This window comes from Mesoplodon bidens (assembly GCF_964165515.1).
Source record: "Mesoplodon bidens genome assembly, chromosome: 4".
NCBI classification, from domain to species: domain Eukaryota; kingdom Metazoa; phylum Chordata; class Mammalia; order Artiodactyla; family Ziphiidae; genus Mesoplodon; species Mesoplodon bidens.
This window is the reverse complement of record NC_138160.1, coordinates 96,627,728-96,647,860: the sequence shown is the minus strand read 5'-3', so window position 1 is coordinate 96,647,860 and position 20,133 is coordinate 96,627,728. Positions and strand designations below refer to the sequence as shown.

Sequence of the window (20,133 nt, the reverse complement as noted above, 5' to 3'; positions counted from 1 at the left end):
CATTTTTCTCAAGTGCTCATGGAACATTCTCCAGGATAGATCATATCTTGGGTCACAAATCAAGCCTTGGTAAATTTAAGAAAATTGAAATTGTATCAAGTATCTTTTCCGACCACAATGCTATGAGACTAGACATCAATTACAGGAAAAGATCTGTAAAAAATACAAACACATGGAGGCTAAACAATACACTACTCAATAACGAAGTGATCACTGAAGAAATCAAAGAGGAAATTAAAAAATACCTAGAAACAAATGACAATGGAGACACCACGACCCAAAACCTATGGGACGAAGCAAAAGCAGTTCTAATGGGGAAGTTTATAGCAATACAATCCCACCTTAAGAAACAGGAAACATCTCGAGTAAACAACCTGACCCTGCACCTAAAGCAATTAGAGAAAGAAGAACAAAAAAACCCCAAAGTTAGCAGAAGGAAAGAAATCATAAAGATCAGATCAGAAATAAATGAAAAAGAAATGAAGAGAGCCCACAACAGTGAGAGGCCCGTATATCGCAAAAAAAAAAAAGAAAGTTAAAGTATATATCTATATCTATAATCTACATCTATATCTATATTTGTGTTTGCATCTATGTCTATATATATCTAGAGAGAAAGTGCAAGATATGTTTACAAACACACATTTACATCTATATGTATAAATCTATCCATGTATTGAGAACAGTGAGAACTGCTAACATCAATACCTCTAATTCCAATCCAACAAAAAAGGGTTCATTCTAGTTTTTCTTTTTGAATATTTGCAACTCCCTTCTCCAGCAGTGAGAAACCTGAATCTTATTATCATTTGTAAATTTTCTTATTTGAACCATACCCCCTGTGGTAACCAAGCTCCCATCTCTGCCTCTCCCCCACCCTATGTGGATGTCGTCCTCTCCTGCCTCAGGCTCTGATACCTTATGTTGAACCCTCATCCAGTCTGAGCCTCCTCTCCACCCCACTATGGGACTGCCCATTCTCACCCTGTTTGGGCTCTGACTGTCCATGTCGTAAGCTCCCTCCTTGCACTGTAGGGCCACTCTACTCACCCTTCATGGGCTCTGACATCCTGTGCCAAGCTGCTCCCTGGTGTGTGGACTCCCTCTTCACCCACTCAAGCTCTTACACCTCGTTCCAGGTCCTGGGCCTCCTCAGCTGCCCCTCAGCTCCCACTGGTGTAGACGCTTACCTTGCTCTGCCTCACCTTTAGGACCGACCTGTTTATAAAGGGAAGGGAAGAGGAAGAGTCCAAATAACTCTTACATAAGAGTTGTGCTGTGAAGAACATATTTGCTGAATGTTGTTGAATTGGTGAGAAGATTGAGCTGGAGGCAATATACGTGTAGTTTCAAATGCTTCTGACTATGCTATGTAATTCTTTGTATCTGGGGAAGCAGTTACATTCACTTGTAAACCTCCCTTAAGGCTTGGGATTGGACATGTTAATCTGCTAGAGTTTGGATGGAAAAAAAGCATTCAGTGGAGTAAACAAGAAAAGTAATCAAGTAGAAATCCTTTTTAAAGCTCATTTTGCTTCTTCATTCATTCTTCAGAATAAATTGCTGTACAGATTGGTCCCAGAGCTCTGAATTACAAAGCATCTAGAGTGTTCAAGACTAAGGCATTTGTTCTCTCACTTAAGGTCAACAATGAAAAGTTACTGAATAGGTCTGAGGAGGAAAAAAGCATAAGATTATAAGGAAAACTTTAATTTCTAATTATCAAATTTAAAAAATCATGAATACATTGTATATCTTGTTAACCTGCTTTAGGATGAACAGTATAAACTAGATGGATCGAAAATATTGTGTTACAGTTGGCATGCTAATAAATAAGCCGGTTTATTGGTTAATAAAGTATTTATACCACTTAGACAAATCTGACTCAGTATCACTCCCTGACTTATTGTTATCACAGTAATCAATCAATAATTACTTCTTTTTATACTAAGTATAAGGTACAATATAATAAAATATAATGCTTATCTGGAGTAACTGGCTTCATCCAAGTAAGAAAAAATGTACATTATTCAAAATTCTTGTTCGTATTTAGAGGAAGGACTATTAACCAAATATTTGGGCTTTTGATTTTGGATAAACATTTTTGGTGCTGTTTAATTACTACAGAAGCTAAGATATAATGGAAATTTAATTGTCAACAAATGGTCTGAAGAGCCCAATGTGCTCCTTTCGTAGGATCAGGGCTTGGCATCACCCAATAACAGGCATCAGAGTCCGCTCAGCATCCCAAATGCCAGCCTCCAAGCACACTTGGTCGAATGAGAGCACAGGAGGGGAGGAAGATCAAGGAGAGGGGACATGGACAACCAGGCAGAAGGAAGGCAGAGGTTACTGGAAAGGGAGAAGGAAGACAGGGGAACACAAGGGAGGGGGAGGGAGTGGAAGTGGAGGAGAGAAAGAAAGGAGGAGAAAGCAGTTGAGAGGACACGTGACATGGTTATCAAAAGATGAGATGGATGATTGGAGGAGATACAGGCAACAGAGAACGCACGTTTATGAAAACACAGGACGATACTGCACACATAACAATTTGAAGACATGGAGACGTTTTATTGCTTATATTTTAAATTGCTAAATTTAAAGAAAAATCTCTCTGACCTATGACCCATGGTCAAGTCTGTGCAGGCTGTGCTTTGGTCTGTCCTCCCATTCCCTCTCAGGGAGTATCTTCTTGTGAAGCAAATATGAAAGTGAACTTTTGTCTTGCATTTTAATTTGTGGGTACATTAACTTACAGAAGAAATAGGAAAAAACCCTTAGATCACACTGCCTTGAGTTTATATGACATATTTAAAGGCTTTTCATTGATATCATCCTTAATCTTTACAGTACCACTTTGAGGTAGATAGAAGATCTGTAGTTTTACCCCCATTCTGTAAAAACAAAATTAAAATGAAAACAAGAATTAAATGGTATACACACAAAATCTAGAGTAGGATGATTTGCCTTAGCTGTCCTGATTAAATCAGGGGCAACAAAACTAAGCTAATTCCGTACATTGTGGTTGATGAAAATGTTTAAAGTTGTCCAAACTACAAGCAGGGTCAATTTGGCCAAATGAAACCACATTTCAAACTTAATCTGTGGAGTGCAAAGCTATAAAGATTATGCTCTGGTTAATCTTTTAGTTCCATGACTCTTGATCTGACCATTATCCTTTGCGATGGAGATTAGCCCATAATTGCTATTGTCTGTTGACATCATCATTTTTGCTGCTAAACTTTGGCTGAAAGAGTGCCTGTCCCACAGGTGAATTACAGTCAAGAGCTTCAGGGCAGAGCCTTGCTTTCCATTTGCTCTCCACAACAGCAATCCTAAGGGTACTTCATATATCCTACGATTCCAGGTCTCTTTGTGACACCATAAAGTTAGTAGCCAGTGAAGTGTGGCGTGATGCAGCAGGCACTGGGGAGAGAGATATGAGCAGGAGGAGACACATTTCTTGCCTTTGGGGCACTTAACGTGGCTCACGAAATTGTCTGTTTCTTCTTTTTAAAACTTGCATTTATTTGGCTTGTCTCTCTTCTAGTGAATATTATTTTTCTGGTTTCTATTTCTTTACACTGTTGTGTCATTTGCTCATTACTCTTTAAAATATTGAACTAAATAAACCCTAGAGTATTGCAAATCTGTATTTCCCTCAGAAAAGAATGTGCTCATTACCCAATGATGTGATATTCCACTGGCCTTCACAACTGAACAAGCAAAACTTTCTACAGTAAATTTGTTTTTCCAAGGCATTTAAAGTAAATCATGTGGTTTATAGCCCAACATGAAGCAAAATCTTCCCCAGAAATGCAGCATTATTGGCAAAATCCTCAAGAATCACTGAGCCTCGGGGCCAAACGTGACAATAGGGGAAGAACAGGACTCTGAGTAGTAAATGTGACTGAAATACGAATAACAAAACGTGTGGTTTTCCAGACTCACAGAATGTTGGAAGACAAAACTGTGAGCACATTATAATATGCAAGAGAAGGGCCGAAAGTTGCCACTAAATTATGTGTTTTTCTGTAGCCACGCAGCTATCCTGGCACTTCGTTCCTTGTTTTTCAGATTTTCATTCTTTATTGTCTGTAATTTGGCCTGAACTGTGAGTCTCTGGTGCTCCTCCAACATGTTACTGCAAAACTGCTGCAGCTGAAAGGACAAAGAGACGGTTGGTCCATCAGTGCAATTGAATTTCTCACTTAGGCACAGTAAGACAAAGTTCATGTTAAGTAGCGACATGATCTTGTGAATGGATGATGACAGTTGGAATGAGTAGAAATGTCTGTCCCTATATGGTGGACATATAGGGAGGAGACTGAGGAGACTGTGACTGAGAAAATGTGATGAAGACCACACCTGTCCTGAAGAATCCGATGTAGACTGGAAGCTCCAGGAAGTAGGAACTTTGTCTATTCTACTCACTGCTCTATTCCCCAAGCACATAGTAGGTGCTCAATAAAGATTTCCAGAATGCATATTGGATATTATACAAGATTTGTAGACAGAGACACAATGAGGCCTTTCCTTATTTCAAAAGAAACTTTGCAACTTCCAAAGTTCAAAACTGGTACACAACATCCATGTCTTTACAAATGTTACCCTTTATTTAAGAATATTTATAGTGGATTCATCCATTGGCTAAATTCCTTCATTGAGTCAGATCAAGCATTCAGTTATGGGAACATTTGTTGCAATATTACATTCAAGCCAGACAGATCCCAATTGAATAATTGGGATAATAATAATTGAATTGAATAAATCATATTCCAAAAGTCTATTTCTGTGTCATTGGATTATAACTCAGAACACACATTGCCATAAAATGATAGTGTACCCTACCAGCTCACAAAAGGTCACATAAACCCTAATGTACTTGAAATTAGGTAGTAATAGGGTTGTCAAGCCTAACTACAATTCAAAAGATGAATAAGGTTCTAGGAAAAAGTAGATTAAGGGGCCAGGAGCAAACCTCCCGTTCTCTCCCACACCTGGGCATTCCTGCCAGGCAGTGGGAGCCACACACCAGCAGCACCGCCCATGATCCAGCACCTACAGTGGGTAGGAGGGGAGTGTGGGTCTGTGGGACTGTGTGTGGGGGGCTTCACGGGTGCTTGAGAGCACGAGTGAGGACAGGCTCCAGCAGAGTGGAGTAGAAAGACCAGAGCAAGAGATTCGGAGAGTGTATAAAAACTGTGCTGGTGTGGAGGGAAAAGGCATTCATATGACTTTCTTTTCATTTACCTTTTTTTAGTAATTATTTTCAATGTTATCATGTGAACCAATACATTGCAGTAGGACTGTTGGTCATTAACAGCTTTTTGACAAAGATATTCATGGTAGCTAACTCACTTGTTTTCAAAATTACAATAATTTAACTACCGCTAAGTCCATTTTTGCATTTTTTAAATGAACTATCAGTGATTATAGAATTTTGGAACTTTGGGGATCGCTAAAGTTATACAAACTTCATTCATTCTTTCAACAACAACAAAACTACTGGGTTTTGTAGAGATAAAGATGAACAGAGGCACTTTTGAAGATATCAACACAAACTCAGTTTTGATTCTAGGAGCTTTCGTTCCAGGATTTTTGGGTGTGCCCCTCACTCTCTTGTCTGGGGAATCCTTGATAAATCAGGTCCTGACAGCTCAGCTTCAGGCAGGTCAAAACCCAAACAAAGATCATTCCTTCAGGAATTACCAGTTCTTCCTCTCTCTCTCATAGTAACAACTATATAGGATGATTTGGGAGCATGGAGGAGGAGAGGGTGTAAATTAGTTAGTTAAAAATTTCCTAGAGGGCTTCCCTGGTGGCGCAGTGGTTAAGCATCCGCCTGCCAATGCAGGGGACCATGGGTTCAATCCCTGGTGCAGGAAGATCCCACATGCAGTGGAGCAACTGGACCCCTGCGTCACAGCTACTGAGCCTGCACTCTAGAGCCCGTGAGCCACAACCGCTGAAGCCAGTGAGGCACAACTACTGAAGCCCGCGCACCTAGAGCCCATGCTCTGCAACAAGAGAAGACAGTGCAATGAGAAGCCTGCATGCAGCAACGAAGACCCAATGCAGCCAAAAATAAATAAATAAATTTATTAAAAAAAAATTTTCCTAGAATATGTGGTTGGAGCAGGGTCTTAAAGGAGGATTAGGAATTACCCAGGCAAGGACAGGCATGAGGAGGGCACCCCAGACAGAAGGTAGAGCGTTTCTGAAATCTGGGAAATGTGCAACAACATGATAATTTAAGAAATTCTGTTAAGTGGTACAGTGTAGCTAGAGGAAAAGTGTTCGGGGATACCTATGCCTCTTATTCTCTGACTCTGGTTGGTGAAGTGGGCAAAAGTGAAGCTAGGGAGTAACGCAGGGGCCAGATTGTGAAGGGCTTCATGTGCTAATGAAAAGATTTTAAAATTTCTTCTAAAAACTGTGATGAGCTACTGAAACTTCGGGAGTAGGGCAATGACCGGCATTGATGTGATGGATGGGATGGAGGGAAGAATAGCCTGTGCCAGGGAGCCCGGGTCATAGTCTACTGCGATAATTCAGGTGAAGTACAACCCTCCATGAACAAGAATGGTCTCTATTTCAAGAGCAAGACAGAATGAAAAGACATTTCCTGGGCTTCCCTGGTGGCACAGTGGTTGGGAGTCTGCCTGCCAATGCAGGGGACATGGGTTCGCGCCCTGGTATGGGAGGATCCCACATGCCATGTAGTGGCTAGCCCCGTGCGCCACAACTGCTGAGGCCCACATGCCTGGAGCCCGTGCTCTGCAACGGGAGAGGCCACGGCAGTGAGAAGCCCGTGCACCACAATGAAGACCCAACGCAGCCGAAAAAAAAAAAAAGGACATTTCCTGCACAGTGATAATAGCATCAATGGAGCATAGAATGTAACAATTCAGAAAAGCATATTATTTTTAATTTTAGCAACTCCAAATTACACAGAAAATGGCTTCTAAATTGTCTTTATAATGCACAATATCTATAGTACTTACCTCTAAGATCTGTAAATCCGTACTTATGGTTCTCCCTATTACGTATAACAGAGTAACCAATGATTGTGCTCCATACCTACAAAGCAACAAGATGCTAATCAGGAGTGGAAAATGTTTGGCAAGACAAAGCTACAGAGCAGATAAATGCTAAGTATACAGCCCCTATTAATTCCTAACTCCCAAATCTAAGCAAAACCATATATGAACTTGTTTAGCTTCATCTTTTCATAGAAAATTCATGCTATAGAAAAGTCTATTAGCACAAAGAAGTAATTATAGTTTAATATTGATTTGTGTAACACATAGTTTTAAAAGTTTCATTTAAATATAAAAAGCTGTTCTTAAAAACAGTAACAACAACTGTTTTTATCTTTCAAAATGAAGTGGTTAGAACAGATGTCACATACCCAAATTAAGAAAATTTAAAAGAGAATAGGTAGGGCTTCCCTGGTGGCGCAGTGGTTAAGAGTCCGCCTGCCGATGCAGGGGACACAGGTTCGTGCCCCGTTCCGGGAAGATCCCACATGCCGCGGAGCGGCTGGGCCCGTGAGCCATGGCCGCTGAGCCTGCGTGTCCGGAGCCTGTGCTCCGCAACAGGAGAGGCCACAACAGTGAGAGGCCCGCGTACCGCAAAAAAAAAAGAATAGGTAAATACTCAAAGTATACCCCTTAAAAAGTGTAGTTAGTATAGAATCAGTTTCAGAAACTCTGACTAAAATACCCTGAAAGCTTACTGAAACTTCTGTATTTGTATATGCTTTTTGCAAAGAGATTCTCAAAATGTTGGTGATCCCTGAGGGCTAAGTACTCTGGCTTTCCTTAAGCTCCCTCAAACAGGTATGGTAACTGAAACGTCCCCTTTAGTTTAGTGACCTTGAATAACTGACAAGAATTGTCTGAAAAACAGCCATGAAATGTTGCTATAGAAAAACAGCAGATACATACCTGCTCAAAGTGTTGCTGTAGTTAAAAAAGTAAAGAAAGACTTTTGGATGCATTAAAAAAGAAAGAAAATTAAAAAGGTTAATATAATGGCCTGGACAAGAAAGGGCTGAATCAGGATTCTGTCTTGATAGTTGATAGTTAATACACACAATTGATTTACTTCAAAAATGTATACTTGAAATTAAAAATTGTAAGAGTTAACATTGGCATGATAGGCAGACAAAGGTGAGAGAAAACAGTGCTTTTGTCCTTTTTAAGTTCCCAGCTATAACTTAAGCTGAGTCTACTTCAGCAAAGTGGAGGATAAGAGACGGTCTACATATAATTCAGGCAACCAAATCTGTTTCTATGGGGAAAGAAGAAATATTTCTTAGTTCTTCATTTTGGTTGGCCAGGTTTAAAAAGCCTGTGAAATGACTCAAGACATTTGACAAAATTTTCAAAGAAACTGAGTTCTAGACTTAAAAAAAAGTAGGAAACAAAAGAAAACTACCTATGTTGCTAAATGTGTGATTTTTCTACCAAATACAGGAGAAAGGTTACCCCAGAGGCAGGGCTGGGTTTGAAGTTACTTTGGGGCAACTTATAAATTGTAAAAATGGGGAATAACATAGAGTTAGAAGCATTGGTATGGAGATTAAATGAGATAATGTACACTGAAGTGCCTATCAGGTTGCCTGGCACACTTCATTCCTTCCTGTTCTTGAAAGTTTCAAGAGGAGATATTTTTGAGACAGATGATTTATCCTTCTGGTTGAAAGAGCAATCTCTTTGAAATAGTATTCAACAAAAATATATACATTACAGACAGCTTAGCCCACCAGTAGTCAAAGGTATTAACATGAAGACAGGAGCCAACGTTTGTCAGGATAGTTGCCCTTTCAAGAAATTGATAACATTCAGTGCTAGTCAGCATGATTTGGGACTCTAGTCCATCTCACTTTCCGCTTCTCTCCTTTCTCACATTTGCCCTCCCCTCCCATCCCTTCCCCTGCCATGTCTGATTTCCTGCAGCAAGCTTGGCCACTTAGGCAAGCATGGAGGCAGCCAGGTATCTCGCCTGACCCAGTGATAGGCAGTGAAAATGGGCCCTCCAGTGCTTGGACACAGCACTCCGATAACATCTTAATTCTCTGTTTGCTCCAATTTAACCCTTTCAACTCTATATTCCCCATCATGAAACACAACAGAGTAGAAGTAAAAATGAGTGTAAGTTTCTGCTATATTTAAAAAGGATAACCAACAAGGACCTACTGTATAGCACAGGGAACTCTGCTCAGTGTTATGTGGCAGCCTGGATGGGAGGGGAACCTGGGGGAGAATGGGTACATGCATATGTATGGCTGAGTCCCTTTGCTGCGCACCTGACACTATCACAACATTGCTAATCGGCAATACTCCAACTTAAAATAAAAAGTTAAAGAAAAAAGAATGTAAGTTTTTCAAGCATAGGACTTTAGCTAGTATCACATATTTGGAGAAGAAATAAGGGGTTTGCTGAGGAAGAGGGTAAGATTCGTTTTGGATCAGTTGAGTTTGAAAGTGATGATACCTCGTATTCTATATTCAAATAAAGCTAGGGTATTGCTGTAGGCGGTGAAGCCTGAATCATTTTATGAAAGCCAAAGGCAACATAACAAGCATGGAACAAACATCATTTCTACCACATCCAATAAAAAGTCACAAAAACCCTACTGTTTCGTGTCTATTCACACATTTCTTCATAGGAGCTATGCACAAGTGCAGGTGCATACTGATTTCTCTGTAACCTGAAAGATGTCTTTATGGTTAGTGGAAGCTCCCTCGCTGGGATCAGTATCCGAAAGATCACCTCTCATCTAACAATTAACTAAATACCCCCACAGCCACCAGTGCAGTGCCCTGCACGTGGGACTGAGAAGCAGTATCAAACCAAAGTTGTTTTACTCAAGCAAGTGTTCCAAAATATATATTCAGATTAGGCTCCCTGGGAAGAATTTGGGGCCTGGCTAAGCGGAGCAGATGTTCCTGGACTGCTATTGGCAGTGTCTCAAGTGTCTCAACTCTAATGCTTGACCAGCCCTATTGCCTCCTTTCCAGGGCCCTAAGCTCCAGCCAGTTATGACGTTCAGTCCCAAGTCGGACTCTCAGCCTTGCCCCCAGGCAATTACTGGTGTCCTCCCTTCCACGTGGAAGGTGAGTTTTCCCACCTGCTTGTTCAAATCCCCCTTCCTCTCTTTGAATCTCTAGAGCACTTCCATCTGTCCTCTGTAACATTCATCAGAGACCGTGTCTTAATCACTTTATAACCCCCAACAACAGCTTGAACTAACTGTGCCTTGGCATAGAAAAACCAGAACTTCTTATTACCAGAAAGAACTTTACAGCTGATCACATACAACATCTTTCATTTTATGCAAGAGGAAACCAAGGCCTAAATGTTAACTAATAGGCCATCAATAAATAAATGTTGTTCTAGTTACAGTTCCAGATGAGAGGGTTAGAGAATTTAGTTTCTCATCTGTCTTTCGCTTGGAACAACTGATCTACTGGCAGAATGACACTTTGTTTACATTAGCATAGACAGTACATAGCAGAATTACAGTGACAAGATGCTGGGCTAGATGCTAGATTTCCCTCTGATGGGCTTCTTGGAGCTTTATGATGCTAACACGTACTGTGAATTTGTGGAGGTTAAAACAGACAGTTTCCAAACCGATGGGCCACTGTCTCCTTGGTTCACAGAAGGCTTGTCAGTGTCTCCACGAATAATGCTCAGTGAAACACACTGGAGAAATACCAGTTTCAAAGCCAATTTGCGAGTGATCACATTATAGCAAATTTAAAATAAACCCTTTTCACTTAAATAACATAAAATTTAATTTGTCATCGCATTTGTTTACTTACACTTTTATACTACCTTTATCATTTTATGAAGACTGGCGACATACAAATATTCATGTCAAATATAATTGTTTAATAAGTGCTAAGTAAATATTCTGATGTACAAAGCATAAGGTAAGCATTCCTGTGCCGTTTTAATGAACATAACATTTTAATTATTAATTTGAACTTTTATTTCCTCTTAACAATCCATATCTAATATTACTGTCTATTCAAAATCATTTGCAAAATTCAGCAAGACTGGTGACTATAAATTGAATCCTAAAAATAAATGTTTTAGATGTAGAAGACAAATTTATTTGAGTCCCAAGGACTTTTTGTAGCAGAATGTGTAAGAGGAGTGAACTGAGCTTAATGTATCATAAACAGAAAAGGAAAGGCATCTATTTTATGAGCATGGCATTTTGTTGATAAAAGATAAAAACATTTAAGCCATGGTTAAAAGTGAATGCATTTACAATTCTAAGACCTTCCTAGGGATAATGAAATACCTGTTTAGAGTTTGTTTGTTTTTTTTTAAAGGAAGCCCTTCTATACTCGTATTTAATACAGTTAAATCATTTAAATAAATTGCTAGACAATGGACTTTTTAGAGAGCGTTGCAAACCTGTTTTTGTTCTCCAAATGCAGAAAAAAGTTCTTCTGAGGAATAAAAATTAAAACACACTTAAATTAACAGCAATCTTTCCCATGGGTTGCTCAAAGCCATTTGGGGGGCTTAACTAGTTACATGTGCTATGTATGGTATAGAAAGAGAGGAGAAATAAACTGAGAGGCTGTTTTACCCCTTAGAGCAATGTTGTCCAGTTGAATTCTCTCGAGGATGGAAATGCTCTCTATCTGAGCTGTCCAGTATGGTAGCTACTGGCCACAGTGAGCACTTAAAACAAGGCTAGTACAACTGAGGAACTGCATTTTTTTTTTTGGCTGTGCCACGAGGCCTATGGGATCTCAGTTCCCCAACCAGGGGTCGAGGATTGAACCTGTGCCCCCTGCAGTGGAAGCGTGGAGTCCTAACCATTGGACCACCAGGGAATTCCCTGAGGAGTTGAAGTTTAAATTTTATTTAATTGTACTTAATTTAAATTTAAATAGCCATATGTTAGCTAGTAGCTACCATATTGAGCAATGCAGGCTTAGTTAATTTTTTAACCCAGTGTCAATTGGTTCCATGTTAAACTACACCGGGGTCACCTGGAGTGCTAGAGAAAGGTACAGATTTTGCGCCCTATTCTGGCAGATTCTGATTTTCAAGGGGTAGGGTGGGCTTGGGAGTCTTTAGGTGTATGAACCACTCCAGGTAATTACGAAGCTCTGCAACATTAGAAAGTGTCTGGTTTGTGCTTAGGCTCACCCATCTGAGTGTGGATATGGCCCGGGACTGAGAGGCACCATGTCACCTTGAGCCACAACAACAATATGAACAATCCTCAACATGTACAAGTGCACATTAAGTGCCAGGCACTACTAAGCCCTGAGCCTGGGAAGTAACTGTGAAGCTGCGTCTTTCTCAGGGCCCGGCAGGGCATCCGAAGGCATGGAGAGTGTGATAGGCTGTGGTGATTACAAGCTGGGTCCTCAGGAAAATCATCACTTATTTTTTTAAAGGAGCTGTTCTCTCAGCAGTTTAATTCCAAAATTGCTGCTAGATTGTTCCTCAGGATGCTCTGGAAGAAAACAGTCAGGGACTGTAGCTGAAGTGAATGATCTTGGGCAAAATGATCACGGCAGCAAGAGGGCAGATGGCTTCCAGTCTAGGCAAAGCTAGCCATGTCAGCCGAAGAGGGGGCATGATGGGGGTCAGAGCTTTCGATACAAGCTCCAGGGAGAGAGAACAGAAAGTAACAGACAGCCCTACGAGGCTGGAACCTCTGAAACCTCACGGAACAAGGCGACCTGAGTAAATACTTCTGATTTATACCCAACTCCCAAATTCCCACTGGGAAGTAGGACCTGGGAAGGAGGGCATTACCTTTAATGACTTAAACAAAAATGGAAGACATCATTTACCCCCAAGGTCATAAGGCTCTCTGAACAATGAACCTAGAATGATAATTTAAAACAAGAGATAAGGACAATTCTCTCAATATGTGAGTACGCTATGTATGTCCCCCTGATGAGCCAGAAAAACGGTACTGCAAAAGAGCTTTTATCTACATGTTTAAAATTTCTGATTTAAAAATACATTTTTGGTGTATTTTAAAGGTGTTCAATACATGTCCATAAAAGAAAAACATTCCATTATTTTGCTATATAAGAGAACCATATTCAGATTCTTAACCATTTATATTCTAAATATATCTTCTGTTCCAAAGACCTAAATTTATTTGCAAAAAGTACCTTCCAACCTTATAGCTGTGTATGTACCTGAACTGTTGTCTACTCTGCCAACTCTTCAGTATGCGAATAGTTGTAGGACCTGTTATTCGAGGCTTTTAAGCATGTATGGTTCAGGCTTTCAGAGACTGTGAAGCTGGGGAGATCCTGGCCTGGAGAAGGATGTTGTCAGATCTCCTTGCCTTCCCAGCCCTTCGACCCTCCCCTGAAGCCCCTTAATAAAATGGCTTGATCCACCCTCCCACCCCTCGCAAAACAAACATATGGTTAAGTCATGTTCTAGAAAGAGCAGCTATCGAGGGTATGCTGCCTGACTTGTGCATTTCAACATCTATTTTACCTGGCAGGCTAAGTAGCAAGCAGATTTAATCTTAAAAGGTGAGAAATATAAAAAGTTCGAGAACATGGAAGCCATATACATAAAGGGAATCTGACAAAACGCACAAGCAATATCCAAGCTTACGTAGTAATGAACATTGCTGTTTCTTAAAGATATGGCGATATACTTCACAAAAGAAATGAATGGATGATGTACACTCATACCAAAAAACATGACTTGCTCTAATCTGTGTCTCTGAAGACAAGATTCTTAGTGGGCACAGTGGGAAATTGAGGTAGATAAGTACTCCACACAAATCTACATTAACAAAAAAAGCCAAAACTGAGGATAAGTGACCTTATCTCTCACACAGCTAGTTTGTGGTGAGACTAAACGCAGGAAAATTTATCAGTTTTCTAGTCAATGCAAAGGACTTTAGTGACCTGCCCAGACTAAAGTTGAACCACTAGCACCAAACCAATGACCTAAATGAAAGAGAGGTCTCACATTTCCTCCTTACCTTTCACTCACAGCTTGCCAATTGTTGATTAAAAAGTCCTTTGCAACGTATCGGCCAACTTCAGAGGCTGCCACAGCTTCGATTATATTTGTTTCATTAAAAGTGAATGGAGATGTAGTGATGGCATACTCCATATACCTGTAAAAGCGCGTGTGGCAGAAAATAAATACGTAAACATTATCCAATGGAAAGAGTAAATTTAAATAAATGGAGGGGCTTCCCTGGTGCCGCAGTGGTTGGGAGTCCGCCTGCCAATGCAGGGGGCGCGGGTTCGTGCCCCGGTCCGGGAGGATCCCGCATGCCGTGGAGCGGCTGGGCCCGTGGGCCGTGGCCGCTGGGCCTGCGCATCCGGAGCCTGTGCTCCGCAGCGGGAGAGGCCGCAGCAGTGAGAGGCCCACGTACCGCAAAAAAAAAAAACTTAAATAAATGGAGTTAAAATCCCATATGGTTCTAAGTTACTGAATTATAAGTATGTTTCATATTAATTCTTATATTAGCTCATTTCTATTTTTCTCCCTTTGGTTTATTAATTGCATTCCTCCACCAAGAACCCTTTCAAGGTAAGTTGTAATAATCACCTGTTAAGTATCCATGGATCTTTACTGCAGCTCATTGCATAAGCAAGTTGAATCCTTTCTTCTTCCTTTGTTTTATTATTGTAGATATTTAACAAAAAATCCCATTCTTTATCATTTCCCAAGGCAATGCCATAACATAAAATCACATTTTTAATCGGATAAGGTATTCTGTAAGGTATAAGATGCAATGATACTTTTCATAGTAGTTAAGTTATATGTTAATCTAGGTTGTCATATATTTAGAAGTATAAATCTAGAAAAAATGTCTGTGATCTCAGATATATATATCAAAAGTAGGGATCTAGAGAAGCAATTGTGAAAACTGTCATTCATATTAACATCTTGAGATCATCAAATTAGTTTAGAAACTAAGGAGTTTTGAGGGAGAAGTAAATTAGAACAGTACAAACAGTGTATGTTGATAACTCAGTTTGGTTTCATATCTTATTATCACATTTTCTAAGAGTCCATCTGAAGTCATATTTTAAAGGTAATATAATAACACCAAAATGACAGTGTTGGTCTCAGGTGTCAGTGAGACTGCAAACTTACACAGAAAGAGATGCACTGATGCACTTTTATATATGTGAATAAATAACTATAATGAACAACCTAAATAAGACTCAAAATAACCACAGGTGCTTATTAGGGAATGCACTGGCAATGAGAGGTCCTGGATGAGAATTCCGTGTATAAATTCTAATCTATTGCTATGCAGAGATCTCCATGAGACAATTGTGTGTGTGTGTTTTTTAAAGAACATTTGAAAAAAATAGTAAGAGAGAGAGATTATCTAAGTAAAAACAAAATGTTCATTCCCAGAGTAAGAGCATCAAAAGGCAGAGAAATTGTTGGTGCTGAAACAGGACAAAAAGAAGGGCAATTACAATATTACACTTACTCATTCTCTGGATGGTTCATCCAGTTTCTGAAAAGGTCTCTTGACAGCTGAAGACAGTCCTCAAGACCCAACCAACACGCAGTTCCAAAAAGTTTTTCCAGTGATATTCTTGAAGGAAATATCAAAGAAAAACATGCATTTTTCATTACTACAATTATTTTTTCTGCCTCCAAGAATATGTGTTTCATAAAAAGATGGGTATTTTAAAACATCCTTCCAATAACATCAGGTTTGTTAAAAAATAGCCTTTGTGGATGGCAACTGTATTTAAGGTTCAGGGAAATATTTGCCGAGAGGCTCTCAGGCACCAAATAAGCTCCAAGACTGGTACTTTTTGAAAGTAAGAAATAAATTACTGCCTTCCTTCATCTCCCTCAAACACACACGGGTGTACACACACACCACATCTGTTATCAATTTATTTTTCCTCCCTTATACAATAACTCCCTTACAGATTTAAAAAAAATGACTTTTAAGTATCTGATATAACACACTTAAAAATAAAGTTATTTCTCTACACATGAGAACAGAGGGAATGGTTTATTTCTCTCCTTCAACAGCGAGCCTCTCCTGGCTTAAGCTTCTGTTTCTTCCTCCTGGCTATTAACGCTTGTCTCCAGAAAAAGAACGGAGGTTTCTGCTTTGTTTTTATAGCTGAGCAGATGTACACATTACGATTGCAAACGAAATAAGTTTAAAAGAACGTGGAGAAGAACAATGATAAATCCAGATGAGCAGTGCCTTGAGGTGCTGCAGTTTGGAGTAAGAGGTAAAGGAATTCAAATGGGTCAGAAGTTTCCGGAAAATGCCAAGAGCCAAATCTCCATTGCTCCACCCTCCCTCCAGTTTCATCCCAGCCTGGCCTGACCTTCTGATAAGCAGAAGTAGAATCTCCAGTGGGGAGACCTTCCGAGAGACAGTTCTGAGCACTCCTCTCCCCACCCACCCCAAGCTGGCAGCAGCAAGTGGAATTCTCTGGAAGCATAGTCTAACTCCCTGAGATTGCTCTGAAGAGAACTGGCCCAGGGATGCTACAAAAAGCAGGTCACTTCAGGCCAGTTTAGGAGAGCCAAGGCCATGGCTGGTTAACAAAGGTGCTGCCTGGTTGGGCCTTTCTGTTTGCCTATACAACTTGCCTACCCACTTTCCATCCTAGCTCATCCCCACTGTCTTCCATCCATCTGTAAATCCAACCCTATGTTCATCCATTCACACGCCCTAGCTCTAAAATTTCTCCCTTCTCAGAAGGATACTTGTGAGAGAGAATAACCACCTTTTGTATTTCTTACTTGGTCTAATTGGTTTCGGCTTGATGTTGACTAGACCTGTAAATATAATCCCTGTACCATTCATTGTTGGTCACAGATTCCCTCGCTAAATCTGGAAGCCCAGCCTACACACACAAACTTTGTGTCACAGGGAGGCCAGCGGTACTGAAGTCATGTTTTGTCTTTCACCCCCTTCCCAGAGCAGCATGACAATAGGCATAGTCCCCTAACCAAACCAATGATGGGGAAATCGTTTGCAATACTTGGTCATGCTCACACACAGATGACTGGTACAGTTCACTGTCAACCTCCCTAATCATATCTGCATAATGTTAGAATTTCTGTTTGACATAAATAATGGAACTTTTCCTTCTGTCATCAAGAATATACAGGGGGGATTTTTCTCCCCCTGTGTCCTTCCCATACCCTTCAATTTGTTTGTATAGGCTGGTTTTGCTTAGCACAACCCTTCATCAATAGTACAACATACTTAAGATTTCAACCAGTAGCCTAAGATTTGAGAGTATAAAGCTATAAATTCCTGTGTGTACTTGTATGTGCTTTGCAGGTAAATTAAGATTCCCAAACTACTATTTCCTATTAGGATACATGTAGCTCACCAATCCCAAATCTACTATTCTCAAATGGCCCACAAATCTCTCAGTGAATCATAACTATTAGTATCTCATTTTATGAATCTGGGAGCCTATCCATTAATATGAATTATTTAATTCAATGATCACTGCTCAAAAAGTACTTACAGAGCTAAATAGTCATCCTGCAATGTTGCCACATTTTCACGAATTATAGTTGAATAAGTATTCCATATTGAGATAAGTCTCTTTAACAGATACTTCTATAAACAATAAAGAAAATATACTGTTAGTTCTGCTCACAACATCCGGTTTACACTGCTTTTCTCTTTGTCTGAAAAGACATTAACAGAGAGGTGACAGATATTTCTTCAGAAATAATCTTTGTCACTAAATGTATAACTTTTTAAACCTCTATAGGTTCAGTTTCCTCAAACGTAAGCAATACATAAACAATATGATGTGTGTCAGCACACTGCTTGGCACATAGTAGGAACTCAATAAATATTAACCATTCTTATCATTTACTATCACCCAAACATTTCTAGTTGTCTTTAAAATAGAGAAAAAATGGAGAAATATAAAACAAACTTTCTACCTTGAAACTTCCATGCTCAGTATATATATCTCTAAGAAAACAAGGAATACTGATTTATGCCTTGGATTAATTTAAGCCCTGACTCCAAAATAAAATTTCTTCAATTGAGCTATTGGCTGGTAAATAATAAGCTTATAATAGTCCTACACTTACCAATACATCCCTCAGAATAAATTAATGTTATTCATTGAAATTTCTAAAAACAAACATTAGCTTTTACTTCTTCACTCAAAACCAGTGGTCAGATGTTATCAGTGAGCCACCTTGATCCCACCAACAAGTGTCTTCTCCTACTGGTCGCCATGCCACATTCAAGTACGTTCCCATCAGCACTTTGTACACTAGATAAAAGAAAGTCTGGAACCCCGAAGTGCTTGTGATCTCGCCTTCAGACTGTCCCAGACTCTCACTTGGAATCATCACCTAACACACTTGCTGGTTTTGTCTTTTTGTTTGTTTTTTTTTTTTTTGCGGTACATGGGCCTCTCACTGTTGTGGCCTCTCCTGTTGCGGAGCACAGGCTCCAGGTGCGCAGGCTCAGCGGCCATGGCTCACGGGCCCAGCCGCTCCGCAGCCTGTGGGATCTTCCCGGACCGGGGCACGAACCCGTGTCCCCTGCCTCGGCAGGCGGACTCTCAACCACTGTGCCACCAGAGAAGCCCCACACTTGCTGTTTTGTTTGCGGCCCTTAACTCTCCGAGGGGCTGCACCCAAACTTTGGCTTTGGTTTTACCTGTGCCATCTTTCTTATGATCACTGTTAAAGATCTAATAACAGAAATTTCCCCTTTTATAGATGTTATTTTCCCCTTTTATAAGGACAAGATGGCATGGTTATTTCTTCATTCACTAACTCTAATTGCCCCATCTCTCTTCCCAATATCAAAAGCAGCTTCAAAATGTTTACTTTTTTGGAATATAACTCTCTGGTTTTAAGTGCCGGCCCTATAAATCCGAGTATATAAATCATGGATATACAACTGTGAAAAATCATTCTGTTAGACTAACAGTCTTTTAGGGAAACAGCTGTTAATAGATACTATCCTTTTTTTATAAGAAAAAAAAAGGCATACCATTTCCATCCACTTCTGGTTTCTTAAGACACATTTATACCTCACCTAGAATTAAGAAACTGTCCAAACTTCTTTCATACTCACCTCCTAGACCAGGTCTATGACTAAGGTATTTTCTTCTAAGAGTAAACAACCATTCCTAAGAAAATGAATATATACAGAACAAATAGACTATTATTTTGGGAAAGACTGCTTTCACAGACACTATCTAAAATATGGAAGGAGGAAGACAGAAATTAAAAACAAACCCATCTAACAAAGAATGAAATTACCTTTAATAGTGGATATATATCATGGTTGTTCACATCAGAAACAAGATCCCTGGTCACTAGGTTCACCAAAACTGCATGCCACACTATGATTTCATCTTCTTCAGCAAGGTACTTGGTTAAATCAAGTGCTGTTTCAATCTCTATATAACTGTTTCTGTTTGGTTTAAAAAAAACCCACAGACTCAAAAACTCATATTTGTCCCATGCTTCAGTGCCTGCCTTCAATAAGGTATATGAAATCAAGAAGCTAGAGGGTAAAAGTCCCATCTCATTGATGAAGTGGAACCCAAGCAATGTGGACAGACCCTCAATTTCAGTTTGATAGGTTCAAGTGCCCAAATTCTTGGAGGTTGTAGAAAATCCAGGCCAAACATTGGGCTGATTGTCAGGCACTAGAATATTTGTGCATTTAGTATACATTCTTAAGAGACTATAATTTCCATTCAACAAGTATTAATAAAAGTCATTCTCTATCTAATGCTCTGCCAGATACTAGTAGGAACACAAAACAAGTGAACACAAACAGGACACTCCTGTTGCTTACCAGCGAGGAGCTTATAACTTAGTGAAGAGCTGAGACTTGCACATAAGAAGGTGTTAATGAAAGGCCCTAGCAGAGGCAACAAATACAATAAAGTAGCAAAGAAGAAAAATATACGCATGTGATGGGAGAGGCAGGGAGGCCTTCTGGAGAAGGAAGTTGAGAAAAGCAGTGAAGGAAGGGTAGGATTGGAATAAGTAGAGAGATAGAGGAAGGCAGTTTAAAGTGGGAATTAGTGTGATGGGCAAGAAGATAAAGTGAGAATTAGTGTGATGGGCAGACCAAGTTAACCGAGGCAG

General features: G+C 39.9%; 1 protein-coding gene across 1 annotated transcript in view; it reads right to left on the bottom strand.

Annotated features, from left to right (window-relative positions):
• Positions 1-3,759: 3,759 nt before the first annotated feature.
• Positions 3,760-20,133, bottom strand: part of LVRN (laeverin) — a gene marked incomplete at its 5' end in the record, with an annotated part of 77,369 nt that continues 60,995 nt past the window's right edge. Inside the window, 7 exons of the mRNA XM_081232047.1 lie at positions 3,760-4,161; positions 7,008-7,083; positions 14,012-14,149; positions 14,590-14,757; positions 15,491-15,598; positions 17,520-17,614; positions 19,294-19,447. Of these exons, the coding sequence (XP_081088173.1) occupies positions 4,021-4,161; positions 7,008-7,083; positions 14,012-14,149; positions 14,590-14,757; positions 15,491-15,598; positions 17,520-17,614; positions 19,294-19,447 (880 nt within the window). The 3' untranslated portion in view covers positions 3,760-4,020. The remainder of the gene's footprint in view (positions 4,162-7,007; positions 7,084-14,011; positions 14,150-14,589; positions 14,758-15,490; positions 15,599-17,519; positions 17,615-19,293; positions 19,448-20,133) is intronic.